This window comes from Protopterus annectens, chromosome 11.part0 (assembly GCF_019279795.1).
Source record: "Protopterus annectens isolate FY-2018-M chromosome 11.part0, PAN1.0, whole genome shotgun sequence".
Lineage (NCBI taxonomy): Eukaryota > Metazoa > Chordata > Ceratodontiformes > Protopteridae > Protopterus > Protopterus annectens.
The window spans coordinates 1049203032-1049222276 of NC_056745.1; the positions used below are offsets into that span (position 1 = coordinate 1049203032).

Below are 19245 nucleotides of genomic sequence, written 5' to 3' on the forward strand. Positions count from 1 at the left end.
CTAGGGTGGCCAAGGTATATACCTTTTTACCCCACCTTTCTAGAGATCTGGATTCCCTTTCTGCAGGAGTGGATTCTTGGCAGTGGAGGCCTTTAATCCCTTGGGGCCTTGTGAAATGGTTTCAGGGTCAGCATTATGGCCTTTGTAGAGAAATTGGTGAGAGCTGGGTACTCTGTAATACCTATCAGGTTTTACTGGTGCAGGAGGCAGAGAATCAGGGTTAAGGCAAGCCTCCGAATAGACATCATCCAGTACATCCAAAACAGGGGTATAGCCAGAGGTCTGTGCTGAGGTAACCAAAGAAATTCCTAAGTCTTTTCTTGGAATCTGAAAAGTCTTGGCCTTTCCAATGGAAGTGTTCCCTCAAAGTGTGCAAGGTTTCCCCAAAAGAAAAATCCTCAGGAGGGGATACAGAAGGAATGGACTGTTCTGCATCCGAATCCTCAAAAGGGGAGTAAGAGTGTTCCTCTGCATCAGAATGTTCTGATAAAATGGATCCCTGATCAGAAGAGGGAGATTCTTCCTCCACTCTGGGTCTCTTGTCAGGAGGGGGCTGAGAACCTCTGATAAGAGTAATTAAATCCTCAGCCATTTTAAGCATCTGTTTCTTAGGCATGGATCCAGGAGATGGGCCCTGTGCCACAGGCCTCGTGTGATGCCTGGCTGCCTTGGATTTAGTAAAAGCCTTTATTGAAAACGAAGATGAGGGCCTAAATACACCATGGGTGGAGGTGGACCTGTCCACATTAGTAGGCTCGACATTAGCAGGGGCCTCGGTTGTAGTCTGGGAAAGGGCCGAGAACCCAGCGGTCACGGGTACAGAGGACACCGCCAAAGGAGTGTCGTTGGTAGTCAGGGACTGCAAAGGCGTCTCGCTGAGAACCGGACCACGTGTAGCCTGTTTTGGCGTGGTGTCGGCGGAGACCGCGGGTCTCATGTGTCGGTCCTTTTCCTTGCGTTTTTTGGACAAAACGGTAGTCGGAGTGTCCGACGACATTTTATAATCAAAAGCTTTACCAAAGTAGTGTTGGGCGAACTCCGCCCGATGCTTGATAGTGCGTTTATTGAAGGTAGCGCAAAAGCGACAGCCCAAGACGTCGTGGTCTGGGCCCAAACAAGGTACGCAAAGGGAATGGAAATCCTTATGCGGTACTTGCTTCCCACAAGAAATACAATTATTAACTTTTTCTGACATCGGTCTGAGGCAAGAAAAGTTTCCCCAACGGGGTACTTAGCTTTAAAGAAGACTTTGTTCCAATTTTTTCGTAATTCAGGAGCTGGCCGACCGGCACTTGCGAACTGCTTCTGCTTCGGGCACCGCGCGGCAAAAAAGACTGAAGAACATGGCGTCGGCTGTGTCTTATATACTCTGGCCTTACTGACGTCAGAAGAGTAAGCGACGACAACCGACGCCGGACCAAGACTTTGGAATTCGGCCGACCGAGGGACTGCCTGACGGCTGAAAACCCATCTGTGATTACTGCAGCTGTATGCACGATGAACATTTGTGAATAAGTTCTGAAACCTATTTGGTCTGATTGGATAACTCTTTTTTCTAGCAACTTTCAGATTTCTTGTGCTGCTACCTTCCTTTGACTGGGTGGAACGTCAGGAAGCTACTTTCTTTTAAAGGGAGGGAGTAGGAAAAATGGTATGTAATAATCTCTGGATATTATTCTTAGCACCTATGAATCTTGTGTCATATTTGTCCAGGCATCTGGGTGCAAGGACAATCGTCCCCCAACTGGATAGCTGGGCAGCACTTCAGGAGCAATGGAAGGGTCTGTCTGTAAACGAATCTCTGAAACCCTGATTCTGTGGGCCTCCTCTGCCTCTAGGGAGATGTATTCCATTTTAATTTCCTCATCCTCCTCTGCTTCTGGAGGAATTATCACCTTACAGGTCTTTGAAAGGTCCCTGAGATTTCCAGAACCACATCTTTTTACCACCTCTCTGATTCCTGGTAAAGGTTCACTGAGGAGTAGAAAACTTGATTCCTATGGCAGATAGAGTCTTCCCATCTAGTGCGCTATGGGTAAGCATCTCTTTTACAGACAGCCAAAACAAGGAAGTGTCACTGAATGGGGCATTAATAAAGGACATCTTAAAAGGCTCCACAAAGTCACGTAGCCACATCCAGGCATGTCCCTTAGGGCAATGCCTGAACCAACTGCTCTTGAGGTTCCTTCTACTGTGTGAGATATCAACCTCATGGAACTGTTTGATGTGGATAAAAGAGTGTCCAGTTGGGAGGATGTTCCTTTTAAAACTGTCACCACCATCACATCAACTGGGAATCCTTTGCTCTACTGGGGTCTGTGTATTCGTGAGGTTAAAAATTTATAAGGTCTTTTCGGGATCAGTTCGACAGCATCCAATTCCTTCCAAGCCCAGCGGGAAAGCAAATCAATAAGTTCATCCTTCGGTGGGTGGGGGGGACCCTAGACATGTCAAAACCAAAAGCTTCCAAAAATACAGATTCTTCTGGTGAGGGGGTTTGGGAAGGCCAACTACCTTTTTGTTTTAGGATTTCTAAATCATCTCCAAAGGAGATGTCATCTGATGGTGATCTGGGGGAACCTTCTCCATCAAAATCGGTATCCTCCACGAGTGACTGCATTGGATGTCAATGTGTCTACTTTTGCATGTTCTCTTCCTATGCACCTCCCCTGTGGGATGGTCAGGTGAGGTGTTTTAAGAGAAGAGAGGTTCCTCTACAGGAACCAGTTGGACACTTATTAGAACTGGCTGTCCCTGTGGAGTAGGTCTGATCGACTCAGAGCTCGGAACTGATGAGAGAAAATGGATAGGATCCAAAAAATGAGAAGGTGGTTCTCTGGAGAGAGGAAAAACCCCTTTCGACCACCTGAAAAGCTGATGAACCCAGAGAAGCTTCGACCCGCTCTCTCAGAGCTGAAACTCCTTACAAAGGTAAGTCTCATCCACTCTAGGATCCTCACTTTGAGTGTGGAACCAGAGCCAAACTGTCCAGGGCCAAGGCTGTGAGTGAATGAAAAAGATCTGACAAAATCAGAGCTGAACCTATCACCTCAGATCCAGTGCCAACACTTCAGCTCCTGATCCCATTCTGATCAGAGAGAGTCAGAGCAGAACTAGTCAAGGATATAGTTGGGAGTCAAAGAAGAAGCTTTCGTTGGCACCAACACCAGACCTCTCAGGGATTTCAGATCCTGGGACTCCAAACACACAGGATGGGTCACAGAAGGAGAAAGAACGGTCCTGGATGTTGTATGTACCTGCATCTGTTTGCAGTGGCAGCAAACGAGATCTGAGGTATTGGGGATGGAGTAGTGCATTATGGGTAGAGAGAAGAGCTCAAGAGCTGGACCCAAAGTCTGGAATATGTGGCCGAGTTGGATCCTTGAACCCATACGTTGAGGAAGAATGTAAAGGATTCACCTGGAGAGCTTGGCATCCATGTCGAAAACACATAATAAACAGGTTATGATCAGCAAACTGATCATAATTCTGTATGTTCAAAGTTACTACTGGGTGAAATAAACCAGACAAAGCTTCAATTATATCTCTTCTTATTCCAGATGTGGTTATAATGTTAAAGGTTTGTGTTTTACATGCTCATCAATATGCCAGAATATAAATAGAATTTCTGTTGTGTTTGTGCTTACAAAACCCAGAAACTGGAACCATACAAAAAATGCTGCAAGACCAGTGGTACAGATATTTCCTCTTAAACATGTGTCACTCAAAAATCCAACTTCATTTAAGTTTTTCTTACCTCTTCTGTCTTTCTTCGTAGAATTATTTCCTGCTGTCTCTTTTTAGTTTCCAGTTGTTTATATTCATGCTATAAATTAAATTTGAAAAAAAAAATTATGGCACATGAAATAAAAGCTTACACAGCAACATTCAGGGGAATATATAACAGCAAAAATGATAATTTTCTTTCACAGATTTACATTTACAATGAAACTTACCGTATATCACTATAGAATAATCCTAAGAATACTGCATACTGCCTGGTTAGCTTTCTAAACATGAAGAAGTGATTACAAGGCAGTTAACATCCCAACAAAGACAATAAAATGATTGGACTTTAACAGTTCTACATAACACCTGCCATACTAAGATCATGATCACCTAAGGATGCAATGTTTGAAGATGTCTTTCTGTTTACTTACTAAAACTGGTACATGTCTCGGAATTTGCTCATATCCATTAAACCCTTCTCATATCCATTAAACCCTTCTCTATGTTTTAAATGTCTCCTGCATACAAAACTCTTTTTCCAGACTTCTCTGGAAGATGAAAACAGAAAATAAAGCTTGAAATCTCTCCAAGAAGAGTTTGTGTACATACAGTAAACATTACCCTGTGTCAGCTACAGGAAGCAGAAACGTTTAAATGTGGAAATGCAGTCTCATCCTTTCCTATGCGGCATTCACAAGAATTCATCTAAATCCCAAGCAAAGCTGGAGAGAAAAAATACCAAACATACATTTATTCTGCCTTACATAATTACCTTTAAGAAATGTTGGTATATTATTGATGCTTTACTGAATATACAGTAATCAATGTACCCATCAACAAAATCATACTAGTCCAACACTGTATACCTTGACTAGTAACACACTGAGGTCAGGTCAGAAAAGTTACCACAAGGTATATACCTCATGGTACCCTTTTTCTGATTCAGACAGTCCTTCCATAGTACTTTAGCATGAAGCCGTGTAGCATCATGGTGGGCTCTTTTGGCAGTGGCAATGGTAGATGCCAATGAGGCATTCTGGGGGAGAGTTGCATCAAACCCTGTACCTCCCACCTCATGCTGTATTGGTTCTCTGCGCCTCCACTAGACACTTCGGAAACTTTAAAATATTTCCCACGTCTGTACAAAAAAAGCAGGTAACATGAAAGGAGGGAAAAGGTTTCAAATCCTGCACCCTTACAGAGAAAACATGAGCATTAACCCAGGATACTAACTAATCTGTTAGTGTTGTTAGATTTTTTTTTTCATAATAAGAAGTATGAAGCTCTAACATCTAGCATGATCAAATATTCACATCAGTCTATGAGTCACGAGGGACAGTGGGGAGAGGGCTTCAGTAAAAGAACATTTCATTATTTATTTATTTTTATTTTTTTAGAGATCTCTAAACTATCAGTCAGAATTTGCGGCTCACACTGTGGTAGTATCCACCCTGTCCAATGATATCCTTCCAGTTCAAAGTACACAATTTGAGAACAATAACACAAAAAGCAGAAGAGCATTACAAAATATGTGCAGGGAGTGAAAATGACCTGAATGGAACTCTCCTCGACTTGAAGCTGTATTTCTGGAAAATATTCCTGTAGTGTCAAATGCTGGTCATTGATTTGTACTATAATTACTGCAAGCTGTCAGTTAAAACACCCCATGCAGGAAAATATGTGTGCGCTAAAACAATATATAGGGATCTAACTATAGCAGATAACAGCACCTGGGTCTTCTCAAGCTTGGGTGGGTGCAAAGGGACAAGATTTGGAAGAGTAGTTCCAGTTGTACTTAGGAGTGGGCGACATGTAGAATTTCCTTGACAGATTATCAATCATTTTCCTTTCTAATCCAGTTTATCACATACTTTCTCAAACTGGAGTCCACAAAAGAAGCCCTTGTCCAAAGAGGAGTCAAGGAGCTTGGCTTTTACATGTTCAGAGAGAGGGGTTGGGTTCGCATCTTGACATGTTTCTGTGTAACTGACCCTGCAGCAGCTCTCCTGCATGATGCATCAACAGCATCACAGCCACATTTGAGTGAGTGTAAGGACACCTGAAGAGTCATTATACAAGTCCCCTATGCTCCTCTGAAGGCTCTTGTCTTGTACCCCCTCTGCCTTGGATTAAATCTGTTGCTGTAATGATTCAAGGTACAAAGTGCAAGTCTTTATCAAGTCAGTACAGCAATCGGCTTTCTCTGTTACTTGATAAGAGGTTCTTGTATACATGACCCAAAGCTCACTTAGTGGATTCTGTATACATAACTTTTTGTAAAGGTGTTTATGAGATTCTAGCACCCTACAGAAGTGATCTGGCTTTCCAAGAGCGGGGGGGGGGGTGTCTGCCAAAGGTGTTGGGGGGGAGGTTCAAAAGCTTTCTATAATGAGTATGAGCCTTACAGAATGCCCTAAACTCACTAATGAATACTTTCTTCATCATGTGAAGGCTGGCACCAAAAGATAAATCCACAGAGGGTGGGGGCTGAGGATAAGATGTCATCAGAATCAGAATCTTCAAAAGTCTATGGGAAAAGATGCTCAAAATATGCCAATTCCTCCTCATCTTTGATTCTGAGTAATCTGTACCACACTGGGGGTTGGGGAGTGCCCCTTTCTCCTTTTCCCAGGCTAAGTTCCTGGCACAGGATCCTTTTGCAGAGTAGGCTTCCAGGTTTTCCTGACAGGAAGTCTTGGGCCAGCCTGACCAGATCCTAAGAAGAGACCTGGGAAGAAGAAGCAATGGGCTGAGACAAAGATTGCTGGGACAAACCTGAAAGCTTTTTAAGTTTGGACATCTAGGGATTAGGGGAACTGAAGTCTCAGGTTGAGGGTTGGCAGCCGCTACCTCAATCCAGTTCCTGGACACTCCTCCATAACAATAAACAAAGGTATATCATCCTCAACCTTGATCAACAGCACACTGGCATCAGAAGCCTAAGTCTTTGGACAACTAAAGTTGGCCTGGTGTGACTGAGAACTAGGGGCATTAGCTGGGACAACCTTTGGAGGGGTTGCACCAGAAGACACCAGTCTAGAAGGCACTGGACTAGTGGGCTGCAAAGACTCCTCAATTGTGTCAGCAACATCCATCATGGTCAAAGGCCTGGACAACTAAATTTCCCTGGAATACCTGGCATCCCTCTCCTTCAGAAATTTATCCTTAAACTTTTTCAGAAGTAGAGCCTGGGAACTAGTGGGCACAGAGGTGGTGATGGGTCTGCATTACTAGTATCCTTACTTGACTCCATGTGCAAATGAAGGGACTTGGCTCTATGCTTAACAGTGTCTAAATTAAGTAGACAGCACAAACACCCACCAGGGCAGAGACCGATAAAAAACTGTTGACACCACAAAGTCCAGTGGCTCACCGACGAAGTTGACTCACAGCAGTTACAAACGGCAGGTTTAAAAACGCAACTTTAATAACCAGGCAAAAAACAACAAAAAGACTAAGCATTGAAGAATGCTTTCGCCAAACACATAGGCATCATCAGAGTCTTGGTTTACAAAGGAACACCATTGTGTGCACTGTTATATATATCCCCCAACACACTCCAATAGGATACAGCAAACCCCTCCCACCCTTCAATTTAAAAATACAAACAACAAACACTTCTTAATTTAAAAACCATCCTTACATCACATTTCATAAAAATAATAAATATAAATATTAAACCTCCATTTTATTCCACTCTTTTGTCAATTTTCAAGTACTAAAAACCACATAATGTCACAAATAATGTTCTAGACATTAAAAAACATTTTAATTTATTAATAACCTAATGTATTTTTATTTTTGTTTTTATTATTATTTCTATACATAGTTAATATAAAAATATATATAAATATTATATATATTATATGCACAATATTATGGGTAGTACTTTAAATAAACTTCATCATTTTGTCAATTGGTTAGAAACAGAAACCTATAACTTTTGAGATCTAAGCCTTAAAATTGGTTTAATGGAGATGTAGTCGTTGAGCCCTGGTGGCCTACAGGCATCCAACCTGATCTGCCACTCAGTTTCAAGGGCACCCACCATGTTGTCAATGTCACCCCCATCACCTGAGTCAATCACCACCAATGATAAAAATAAAAACTTTTTGAAAGTGTTACATTTAGTAGTGTGTATATAAAGTGCATTGTGCAGGTCCCTTTTCTTAATTGACCTGAGATGTTCCGAAATTCGGTCCCGCAACCTCCTAATGGTTTTACCCACATAATAGGAGTTACAGGAGGAACAACATGCAAGATATACTATGTTTTGGTGCAACAATTGCACTGTCCCGGACACTTGATGGAATATTTGTATCCATCTACACATACACATGAACCCTCATAAATAAACCTACACATCCTACAAAAACCACATTTCTTCATATTTGACCTATAATTTCTTGGTCCACTTTTTTCAAGGATATCCTTCATGTTCTCACCTCTACTATAGACCACATAAGGACTTTTCCCTAGTATCTTTTTAACCTCCTCACTTAAGGAAAAATTCCAGACTTCTTTCACCATCCTTACAATAGCTGGTGACATCTCACTAAATTTCACCACCAACCGTAAACTACTGTTCTGTTCTTCTTCACTCCTCTCTATCATTTCCCTAATGTTTAATCCACCTTTAAGAATTGGGGCATATTTGTCATTTCTCCTCCTGTTTATATCCCTTTTAACACTTAATAATAGTTTTAAAGGGTACCCCCTATCAATAAACATCCCAATTAGTTTAAACATTTCCTCTCTGTATTCATCATCTTGACTAACTAATCTGGACGTCCTAACCATTTGAGCTTTGATTAAACCTTTCCGTTGATGAAATGGGTGATTACTGTTGAAATGCAATAGGGAATTAGAATAGTTCTCTTTTCTATAGATGTTACTCCTGAAACCCCCTTCACCCTTACAAATCAACAAGTCCAAATAGGAAATACTCTCCTTCTTCCATGTAAAAGTGAAGTTCAAAAAGTCAGTAGTTTTTCCCAGATAGTCTACAAACTCTTTTGCTGAATTTTGATCACCCTTCCAAAGAATCAATATGTCGTCCAAAAACCTATTGTACATCAATATTCTTTCCAAATGGTTTTTGGACGCAAAAATGTGTTCCCTCTCCCAGGTCAATAAGACCGCATTTGCAAATAAGGGGCACACTTGGCCCCATTGCTACCCCTGACACCTGCTGAAAAAGGTCACCTTCAAAATTCAGAAAATTGTTCCTTAACACAACTTCCATCATGTCTGTTAAAAAGTTAGTTTTCTGCCCACCAAACAATCCACTTTGCACTATAGCTTCAGAAAATAACTCAAGGCCTTGTTCTTGTGGGATGACCGAGAACAAATTAACCACATCAATGGTCAAAAAACCAAAATCTTCTACAACACAACCTAACTCCTTAAACCTTTTCAAACAGTGCCATGAATCTTTTATGATATGATCTACCCCATCAAACATAGTTTTCAATGAAGTGTCTATAAAGGCAGCAATGGGTTCTGTTTTAGATCCCCTTGCACTGACAATGGGCCTATATTCTAAATGCTCAACACCCTTGTGGGTCTTGGGTATTCCAAATAATTTCGGTATTTTTGGAAACTTAACCAACAAAAAATTATGTTCACTTTCATTTATTGAACCTTGACAAAGTGCATCACGCAGAAACACATCGATCTTCATGTAGGCCCTGTTAATCTCATTCCGTGAAACAATTTTATAGGTTTCGTCCCTATTTAATAACGAAGTAATGTCAGAAATGTAATCAATATTAGTCGTTATAACAGTACCCCCTCCCTTGTCGGGCTTCATAAATCTATATGCACCAGATTTTTTCAACATTTGCAATAATTCTCTTTCTTTCTTTGTTAAATTGTCATCTAACATACCACCATTTCTTAACATCTCTCTCAGGTGAGCCTCCACTATCTTTTCAAAACTTAACACATCCTTGTGTAGTGGTGGCATAAAAACACTTTTCCTTTTTAATTGGGTAGTATCTTTACTGATACAGCCAACCTGGCTTGCATCACACTTCCCTTTCCCTGCAAAGTACATTTTCAAATGCATCTGTCTAGCAAACATTTTTATTTCCACCAATGTTTTCACAGTGTCCGGTCTAAACTTTGGAACAAATTTCACTCCTTTCGAAAATAAATCAAAATAGTCATCATTAACATTTAAACTAGTGTAGTTATAAATGCAATAATCATTCTTACGCAGAATTTTGAAATTGCTACCTTCTTTAATGACATAATCATTGTTGTCACCATTTTCAAACACAGTGTTTACCCCACATGAATCTTTATCAGACTCATCATCCGTGTCACAAAATAGGCCACACCACATTTGTTTTTTTACAACACTGTTTGTCACTTCCATGTTACAAGTGCCTAAATTAACATTGTTGTCCTCAATCAAACTTTTGTTTTTAACAGAATTTGCACAATTATTCACACTACTTTGTTTGTTACTAACCATTCCACATGGCCTTGTTTCAACAGAACTACCCATTACAGTTGTTTCCACTTCAACATTAAAATCATTTCCCAAACTCTCAACCTCCACTAATACCTCCCTCTCCTGTTGCTTCTCCCACTGTAACTGTCTTGGTGTTCCCTCAGATGTGTCTCTCTGTTGCGCAGCCTCTCTGACCGACGGGGCTGCTCCTCCATTACTAAAAAATCATTGAACCTAACAGGACTTTCAACAAAATTGTTGACATCATTATAAACACAAGTCACATTGTTTACTTCAACCATAGGTTCACTTTCCTCACTGGTATTGAACCCAAACCCCCTATGTTTCACTCCCGGTGGATATGCACATTTAAATTTGTAATCATCACTATCCCTTTTAAGCTTCCTTTCTTTTATCTCAGAGCTTTTAATCACATACATTTCAATGTTTTTAATTGTCTTATCAAAATTGTTTTTATACTGCTCAAACATTAAATCTGTAGTGATACTCATGTATAACAGTTTAATTTCACTTTTAATTACACTTAGCTTAAGTTCATTGTTCTTCAAAATAATGTCCAACATTTCCAAGCCTGTCCGATCAAACAAGCTCACAAGTTCCTTGTAGGCCGCCGATCCTTCCTCCACACCCATCGGTCGCTTCCAGACCCGAAGCCCCTTCGGAACCTGTTTCAAACCCCTAGAGTCACATAAAAACTTTGAATCCAACTGGATGGCCCGATACTTTTTACACAACTTCTCATAGTTCACAATCTGTTCCCTTAAACATGGTTTCACATCCACCGTTCGGTTCCTGCCACAAATCTCCGGAATGGAGGGTTCATTAAACCAAGAAGAAATATTGAATTCGTCGTTTACCTCGTTCGCCTTTAAAACACCACCATCATCAGTTCCCCCTTGTAGGTTCCCCCCTTGGGAACCAGTCGCTCTGGCATAAGTCCTCCCTCTAGTTGGTTGAGCACACGGAATACTCCCAATCGGGGAGTGCAGAGTAAAGCATTGTACTTCCGAATCGGTTGGACTAACCGGTTCCGTCGAACTCTCTCCCCTATTGACTCCGCCACTGCTAGCAACTCCATTACCCGATTCAACCTCGTAGGCTTGAATCAATTTGTTCACCACCACTGCTAATTCTTTTAAAATAACCTGCATGTTTGTCCGCAAGGTCGCCGGAAACAGCTCCTGTACTAGTGGTTCGTCAGCACACAAAAAAAGTAGACAGCACAAACACCCACCAGGGCAGAGACCGATAAAAAACTGTTGACACCACAAAGTCCAGTGGCTCACCGACGAAGTTAACTCACAGCAGTTACAAACGGCAGGTTTAAAAACGCAACTTTAATGACCAGGCAAAAAAACAACAAAAAGACTAAGCATTGAAGAATGCTTTCGCCAAACACATAGGCATCATCAGAGTCTTGGTTTACAAAGGAACACCATTGTGTGCACTGTTATATTTAGTGAGATGTCACCAGCTATTGTAAGGATGGTGAAAGAAGTCTGGAATTTTTCCTTAAGTGAGGAGGTCAAAAAGATACTAGGGAAAAGTCCTTATGTGGTCTATAGTAGAGGTGAGAACATGAAGGATATCCTTGAAAAAAGTGGACCAAGAAATTATAGGTCAAATATGAAGAAATGTGGTTTTTGTAGGATGTGTAGGTTTATTTATGAGGGTTCATGTGTATGTGTAGATGGATACAAATATTCCATCAAGTGTCCGGGACAGTGCAATTGTTGCACCAAAAACATAGTATATCTTGCATGTTGTTCCTCCTGTAACTCCTATTATGTGGGTAAAACCATTAGGAGGTTGCGGGACCGAATTTCGGAACATCTCAGGTCAATTAAGAAAAGGGACCTGCACAATGCACTTTATATACACACTACTAAATGTAACACTTTCAAAAAGTTTTTATTTTTTATCATTGGTCGTGTGATTGACTCAGGTGATGGGGGTGACATTGACAACATGGTGGGTGCCCTTGAAACTGAGTGGCAGATCAGGTTGGATGCCTGTAGGCCACCAGGGCTCAACGACTACATCTCCATTAAACCAATTTTAAGGCTTAGATCTCAAAAGTTATAGGTTTCTGTTTCTAACCAATTGACAAAATGATGAAGTTTATTTAAAGTACTACCCATAATATTGTGCATATAATATATATAATATTTATATATATTTTTATATTAACTATGTATAGAAATAATAATAAAAACAAAAATAAAAATACATTAGGTTATTAATAAATTAAAATGTTTTTTAATGTCTAGAACATTATTTGTGACATGTGGTTTTTAGTACTTGAAAATTGACAAAAGAGTGGAATAAAATGGAGGTTTAATATTTATATTTATTATTTTTATGAAATGTGATGTAAGGATGGTTTTTAAATTAAGAAGTGTTTGTTGTTTGTATTTTTAAATTGAAGGGTGGGAGGGGTTTGCTGTATCCTATTGGAGTGTGTTGGGGGATATATATAACAGTGCACACAATGGTGTTCCTTTGTAAACCAAGACTCTGATGATGCCTATGTGTTTGGCGAAAGCATTCTTCAATGCTTAGTCTTTTTGTTGTTTTTTTGCCTGGTCATTAAAGTTGCGTTTTTAAACCTGCCGTTTGTAACTGCTGTGAGTTAACTTCGTCGGTGAGCCACTGGACTTTGTAGTGTCTAAATTAAACCTCGCACTATACCGGCAATTAGTAACATTGTGCTGCTGGCCTAGACAAAACAAGCAATGCAAATGAAAATCATTGTTGAGAAATCTGCTTCCCACAAGAAAGACAACTATTTATTTATCAAGCTACACAGCAAGAAAGAACTGTTGGCTGATTGACCATTTAATACCCTGACATCTAGACATCAGTCTGCACAAACGTCCACCATCTGAGGATGGTGAAAAGATTCTGGTATTCAGGCCAGCCACAATCATCTGCAAGGCAGGACGACCCACAAATCAGTACTACAACACTGACTACAATGAACTTCACCAACAACCATACTTAAAGGATTGCAATAAGGGAACAATGAAACAAAACAGCCATATTGAAAGAAAAGATTTGCCCTAGAATTCATGCATGAGCAGAACTAGATTAACACAGGGCATGATGGAGATGAAGCTCCAGGACATGTCCAGAATAGACCCTGCGGATTCTACTGCCAGTTTAGTCTGAAATCATGTGCTACTGTCACACCCAGTAAAAATGCCCTAAACAATTTTCAGTTCTAGGTTCATAAGGCCCATAATCCCAGTATGAGCATGTAAGTGTCTTGAGATACTTAACTGCGAGAATAAGGGTAAAGCACTGATTTCACTACAGTTAGAATTCATGATTTCCCTAATTAATTCTTTCACAATCTACCTTGAATTAATCCAAATTAAAAAAAAAATGTGTGTGAAACATGAAATCCCCTACTCCTATTTCTATCTACCGCTATTTCAGAATTGTTCAACTGTACTAGCAACGTATTAGTACATCTCCAGTCTTAATTCTACAATTTCTTTACTCTGTTACTGTAAAAAATAAAAAGTATAGCTAGCACAAATAAGTGAGTAGCATAACACTAAAGAAATCCTTGTTCAACACTTGCAATTGCTGGTAGCTTCTTCTATAGAAGCAAGGACAAGAACATGATGCAATTCCCTTTAGACTTCATAGAGGAAGAGTTTTATAATGAACAGCATGAAAATCCCTGACCAACAGGACTGGACCTATCTGAAAAGTTTTAACAGTAACAAACCAAAAAGGAGAACAGTACTTGGCAAAATACAAATTTCTACAGTAATCTTTTGAAGGCACTCTGGAATTCATTTATCACTAACAATATCAAATTTGTGTGACAACCTCACAGATAACATACAAACATCATCTCTAAGATTTTGAGATATGGATCTCTCTGATTAATATAGTGCAGAATTTTTCTGGGGGAAGAAGATAGTTTTAATGCAAAAAGCGTAGTATGCTCTCAAAATCTCTGTCAGTTTTCTACAGCAGACTAAAAATATGCAATACATTTTTTTTACCCAGTTACTATCATCTACCTCTGACCATCAAAAACCTCCCATCTAACCACTCAACTTGCCAGTTTGTTCCCCCAGGATAAGTGCCCTATGGTCTTGCTCATTCCCCAAGGAGTAAGGGATGAACACATTTTGAGTGGTATTCTCACCCACCTTTGGGACTGGAATTTTTCTCTGTTATAAACCTACACACCCCTAGTGCCACAAGTGAGGTTATCTTCCATAGCCCCCTCCCCCAAGACAAGCATCACCTCCACTGGGGTGTCCACTGCATATTGTACATCCTTTACATGTGCACTCACTCCCTCCTTTCCATTCAGAGAGGTGAGGAGTCATAGCCTTCACACTCTGCCTGATCACTCCATGTTAGGATAGTTATACTTGAAACCTAGTCAGAGGTTTCTACATCACAAGACGAAAATGAATTACACAACATTTTGGTTGTACAGAGCAAATGTACGTGAAGGTAATATATGTTTTTACTTCAACAAGACAATACAAATAATCAGTTTTCAAGAGTTCTAGTCAATTTGATCAAACAAGAACCTTTGAGAGTCGTCTCCCAACAACAGTGCCAAACTGATAAAACAGTAAAGAAGTGGTAAAAGGTCTAGAAATAAATTGTAGTTACTAGGAATGGAAAGAGAATGAATGAAAGAAAGAAAGAAAGCAAACAAAGTAGTGCCAGTGGCACAACAGTTAACACACACATTCAGTACTGGAAGACCAGAAAGCTGTGGGTTCTATTCCCACTCCAGGTGATTAGACTGCTGACAATGCAGTGCAGCATTAGGGAGTATTGCACTGAGTGTGTCATTCCTTCGGATGATACATTAAACCAAGGACCCATCTGTTTGGGTTGGTGGTAGCTCAGCTGGATGTAAAAAAATCCTACCGGTCCTAGTGAAAAAAGTAGGGAAAGATTCCTGACAACTTGACCAAATTTCTTCTAATAGTAGAAAAGTACAGTTTTGTACCTACCATAAATGTAGATGTTCGAAGATCCACATTGCTGCAGTCCTTACTTATGGGTAGTCCGCTGTCCTCGGTCGGCCCGAATACCAAAGTATTAGGCTGACGTCGGTCATGGGCGCTTAGATCTGACATCAGAGCGTCAGGGTATAAAGGCGCATGACCGACGTCATATCCTCAGTCTTTTCTTGCCCCAGATGTCAGAAGGCCAAACCAGAAAGGCAACAGCCAAAAACAGAATACCTCCCAAAAACATGCCCAACAACAACCATCACCTAAAGCATAACACCAAGTCTAACTACAGTGGGGAAGGAGGGAGGGTAAATTGGACTGCAGCAATGTGGATCTTCGAACATCTACATTTATGGTAGGTACAAAACAAACTATTTCTAAATGGATTGGGTTTTGTATTTCTTTCTGTTATTCCCATCATGGTAAGGAGATTCCGGCTGGAATCAGGCCTCATTCCACTAGGGCTACTGCTACTTCTACGGCCTTTCTAAGGGGGGTAGCTACAAAAGACATTTTGGAGGCAGCTACTTGGAGTTCAGTGCATACCTTTTCTAAACATTACCACCTTCCTCTTTATTCTAAGTCTAGGGCTGGATTTGCCACTGCAATTTTACAGGGCATTTTAGCGGCCCCTAATGCTTTATGATTTTTACCATCCTCCCTTTCCCGTTGCTTTGGGATTCTACCCATAAGTAAGGACTGCAGCAATGTGAGATGAAGAACATAGTACAGTTTTGAAACAGGTTTACCCTGTGAACCCAAAGCAAAAGAAACAAACAATTGCTGAGACTGTCTGAACTCCTTGGTTCTGCTCAAATAATAACGCAACTGCCTGTGAATATCCAAAGTATGCAAAATTTTCTCCCCTTTATTTTGGGGGTTTGCATAAAAAGTAGGCAAATGAATAGTTTGATTTAAGGCCACACTAGAAACCACCTTAGGCATAAAGGAAGGATTAGTACGCAAAGATACCCTATCCTTATGAAAAATCAGGAAAGGCTCCACTGCCATGAGGGCCTGTAATTCAGAAACCCTTCTTGCAGAGGTAATGGCCAACAAAAAAGCAGTTTTCCATGACAAATACTTTAACTCGGCAGCAGCTGCAGGCTCAAAAGGTTGTAGAGTAAGTTTTTCCAACACAAAATTGAGATCCCAAGCAGGAGTAGGAGCTCTACGTGGGGGTCTTATATTCTTTGCCCCTCTAAGAAATTGCTTAAACCAAGGATGAGAGAACAAAGGAGGGTCACAATCATAGTGAGCAGAAATGGCTGCAGCATGGACCTTTATTGAGGAGAAAGACAAACCCTTGTCCAATAACTCAGTAAGATATTGAAGAGCAACACTTAAATCAGGTTTGGAGACATCAAAGTCCTTTCCTTTGCTCCAAATAAAAACCTCCTCCATTTATCAGCGTAAACTTTCCTGGTACTAGGCCTCCTGGCCTCCAAAATAACATTCAAAACTTGTTGTGGAAGCTGAGACCCTCCAGAGTCTAAAACAGAATATGCCAGGCTGTTAGATGTAGAGACTGAATCTTGACATTGAGGAAGTGACTGTCCTCTTGTGACAAAGGTGCGGAATCAAAGGCAGAGGCCATGGAGGTTCTCGTACTAAGCTCCTCAGTAGTGGGTACCAGTGTTGTCGAGGCCAATCCGGTGCTATCAAAATCATGGTTGGCTTGTCTTGTCTGGCCTTCAAGAGTACCTTGGGAAGAAGAGGCAGAGGAGGAAAGGCATATACATGCAGATTGTTCCAACTGAATGATAGGCGTCCACCTTCCAAGCTGTGTGATGAAACATTTTTGTGCAAAACTTTGGCAACTGGTAATTTAGTGGAGAAGCGAACAGATCTATGTCTGGAGTTCCCCATAACACTGTCAACTGTTGAAATACATGAGGATCCAATTTCCACTCGTGAGGATCCACTATTTGTCTGCTCAATACATCTGCTAAGGAGTTCTGTGCTCCTGGTAGAAACCTTGCGTGAAGATTGAGGTGTAGATTGAGAGCAGTTTCCCACAGAATCATCGCTTGTCTGCAAAGAGGGTAAGAATGGGTTCCCCCCTGCTTGTTGATGTACCACATGACAGTAGTGTTGTCTGTTTGAATCAACACCTGCCCTGGGTGAAGTAAATCTTTGAAAGCCATCAATGCAAACCGGACTGCTAACATTTCCTTCAAGTTGATATGCAAATGTTGGAGTTTGACAGGCCACGTGTTTTGCACCCATTTTCCATTGAGGTGTGCTCCCCAAGCCTTGTCCGAGGTATCTGTCGTTAGAATCTGACTCGCCTCTGGCCGGGTCACAGAGAGTCCCTTGTTTAGGTGACATTCCTGAGCCCACCACAAAAACTCCTTCCGAATGCAAGGTATTATCTGAATGACAGTGTCTAGATCTTGGCAGTGCTGTGTCCATACATTTTTGAGATACCATTGAAGCTTCCTCATATGCAATTTGGCATTGGGAAGCACCATAATACAAGATGCCATGAACCCCAAGGCTTGAAGGACTGTCCTTGCAGTCAGCCTGGACCGTAGAGACATTTGATGGAAATAAAGAGAAAGGCTTCTTTGTTTGTCCGGGGTCAAAAAGGCCATCTGGGAAGCTGTATTCAGTCTCACACACAGAAAGCACATGTCCTGAGAGGGTACTAGACTGGACTTTGTTTCGTTCACAGAATACCCTAGGCATCTTAACACTGCCATCACATACTGTAGATGATGAAGAAGTTCGTCCTTTTCTTGTGCAATAATCAGGCAATCGTCCAAATAAGGATAAATCTGTATTCCTCTTAGTCTGAAAAATGCTATCACTGGAGCCAGAACCTTTGTGAACACTCTGGGCGCAGTAGATAAGCCAAAGAGCAATGCAGAGAACTGATAATGCAAATTTCCAGCCAGCGCAGGTACCTCCTGCAACTGGGCCTGATAGGAACATGAAGGTAAGCCTCTTTGAGGTCCAGAGTAACCATCCAGTGATCTTTTCCCAACAGAGGTAAAAGTTGTTGTAAAGTCAGCATCTTGAACTTTGGAATGTCCAGGTAAGTGTTGAGGATAGACAAATCCAAAATTGGTCTCCACGTGTTCCCTTTCTTTGGAACTAGAAACAGGCGAGAATAAAATCCTAGGCCCACTTCTGACCGAGGAACTGGCTGTATAGCTCCTATTTGAAGAAGTAAAGAAATTTGTCTGCGAGCCTCTATCCTTTGCGAGGAGGGACGTCTGGCATGCCTTTGAAAGGAGGCATGGTATGGAAATAGAACTTGTAACCTCGGTTTATAATGTCCAATACCCATTTGTCCTGGGTGACTAAATGCCAATTTTGCTTGAAAAGAGCCAACTTTCCTCCCAAAGGAGCTGCCAGGCAAGAAGAATCTGGCAGCTGAAAATGTAGGTCATTGGGCCTGTTTACGAAAGGACTGGCCCCTGCCCTCACCCGCAGATTGAGCAGGCGAACTCCATTGTCTCGGCCTGAAAGTACTCTGAGCTCTGCCCCTACCACGCCTAGATCTACCCCTAGACTGAGAATCAGAAGAAGATGCGTCCACACCTTAATAGGCCAATTTCTACTAAACTTTGGAGGTTGTACCTGCAAAAAATCTTTAACAGTCTGCATAGACTTAGCCTTGTCTTCCATTTTCTTTAAGACTGACTCCACAGGAGGACCAAACAAAACTTCAGACTGTAAAGGGGCATCCAGAATTCTAGACGTAACATGCTCAGACAAATTCTGATCCTTAAGCCAGGCGTGCCTACGAATAACTGAACCAGTGGCAGCCACCCTAGAAGAAGCCTGTAAAGCATCAAAACCACATTGCAAAGAGTGCTTACCCACCTGTTCAGAAACATGCACTAAATCCTGCAATTCTTTACACTCTAAGCCCTCCGCCAAAGCATCCACTTTAGACCTTAGCTGAGAAAGGAGGAAATTCTGATACTTCAACATATGAAACTGGCAGTTCAAAGCTCTCATTGCTAAAATAGAAGAGGTATACACCTTCTTACCCCATCTATACAAAGCTCTAGCTTCCTT

General features: G+C 41.1%; 1 protein-coding gene across 1 annotated transcript in view; it reads right to left on the reverse strand.

Annotated features, from left to right (window-relative positions):
- The window catches only part of LOC122815018 (kinesin-like protein KIF21A), a 1294913-nt gene that overhangs the window by 718546 nt on the left and 557122 nt on the right, over positions 1-19245 (reverse strand). Inside the window, exons 13-16 of the mRNA XM_044087270.1 lie at positions 10526-11396; positions 8909-10406; positions 8065-8763; positions 3758-3826 (exon numbers count right to left, since the gene is read on the reverse strand). Of these exons, the coding sequence (XP_043943205.1) occupies positions 3758-3826; positions 8065-8763; positions 8909-10406; positions 10526-11396 (3137 nt within the window). The remainder of the gene's footprint in view (positions 1-3757; positions 3827-8064; positions 8764-8908; positions 10407-10525; positions 11397-19245) is intronic.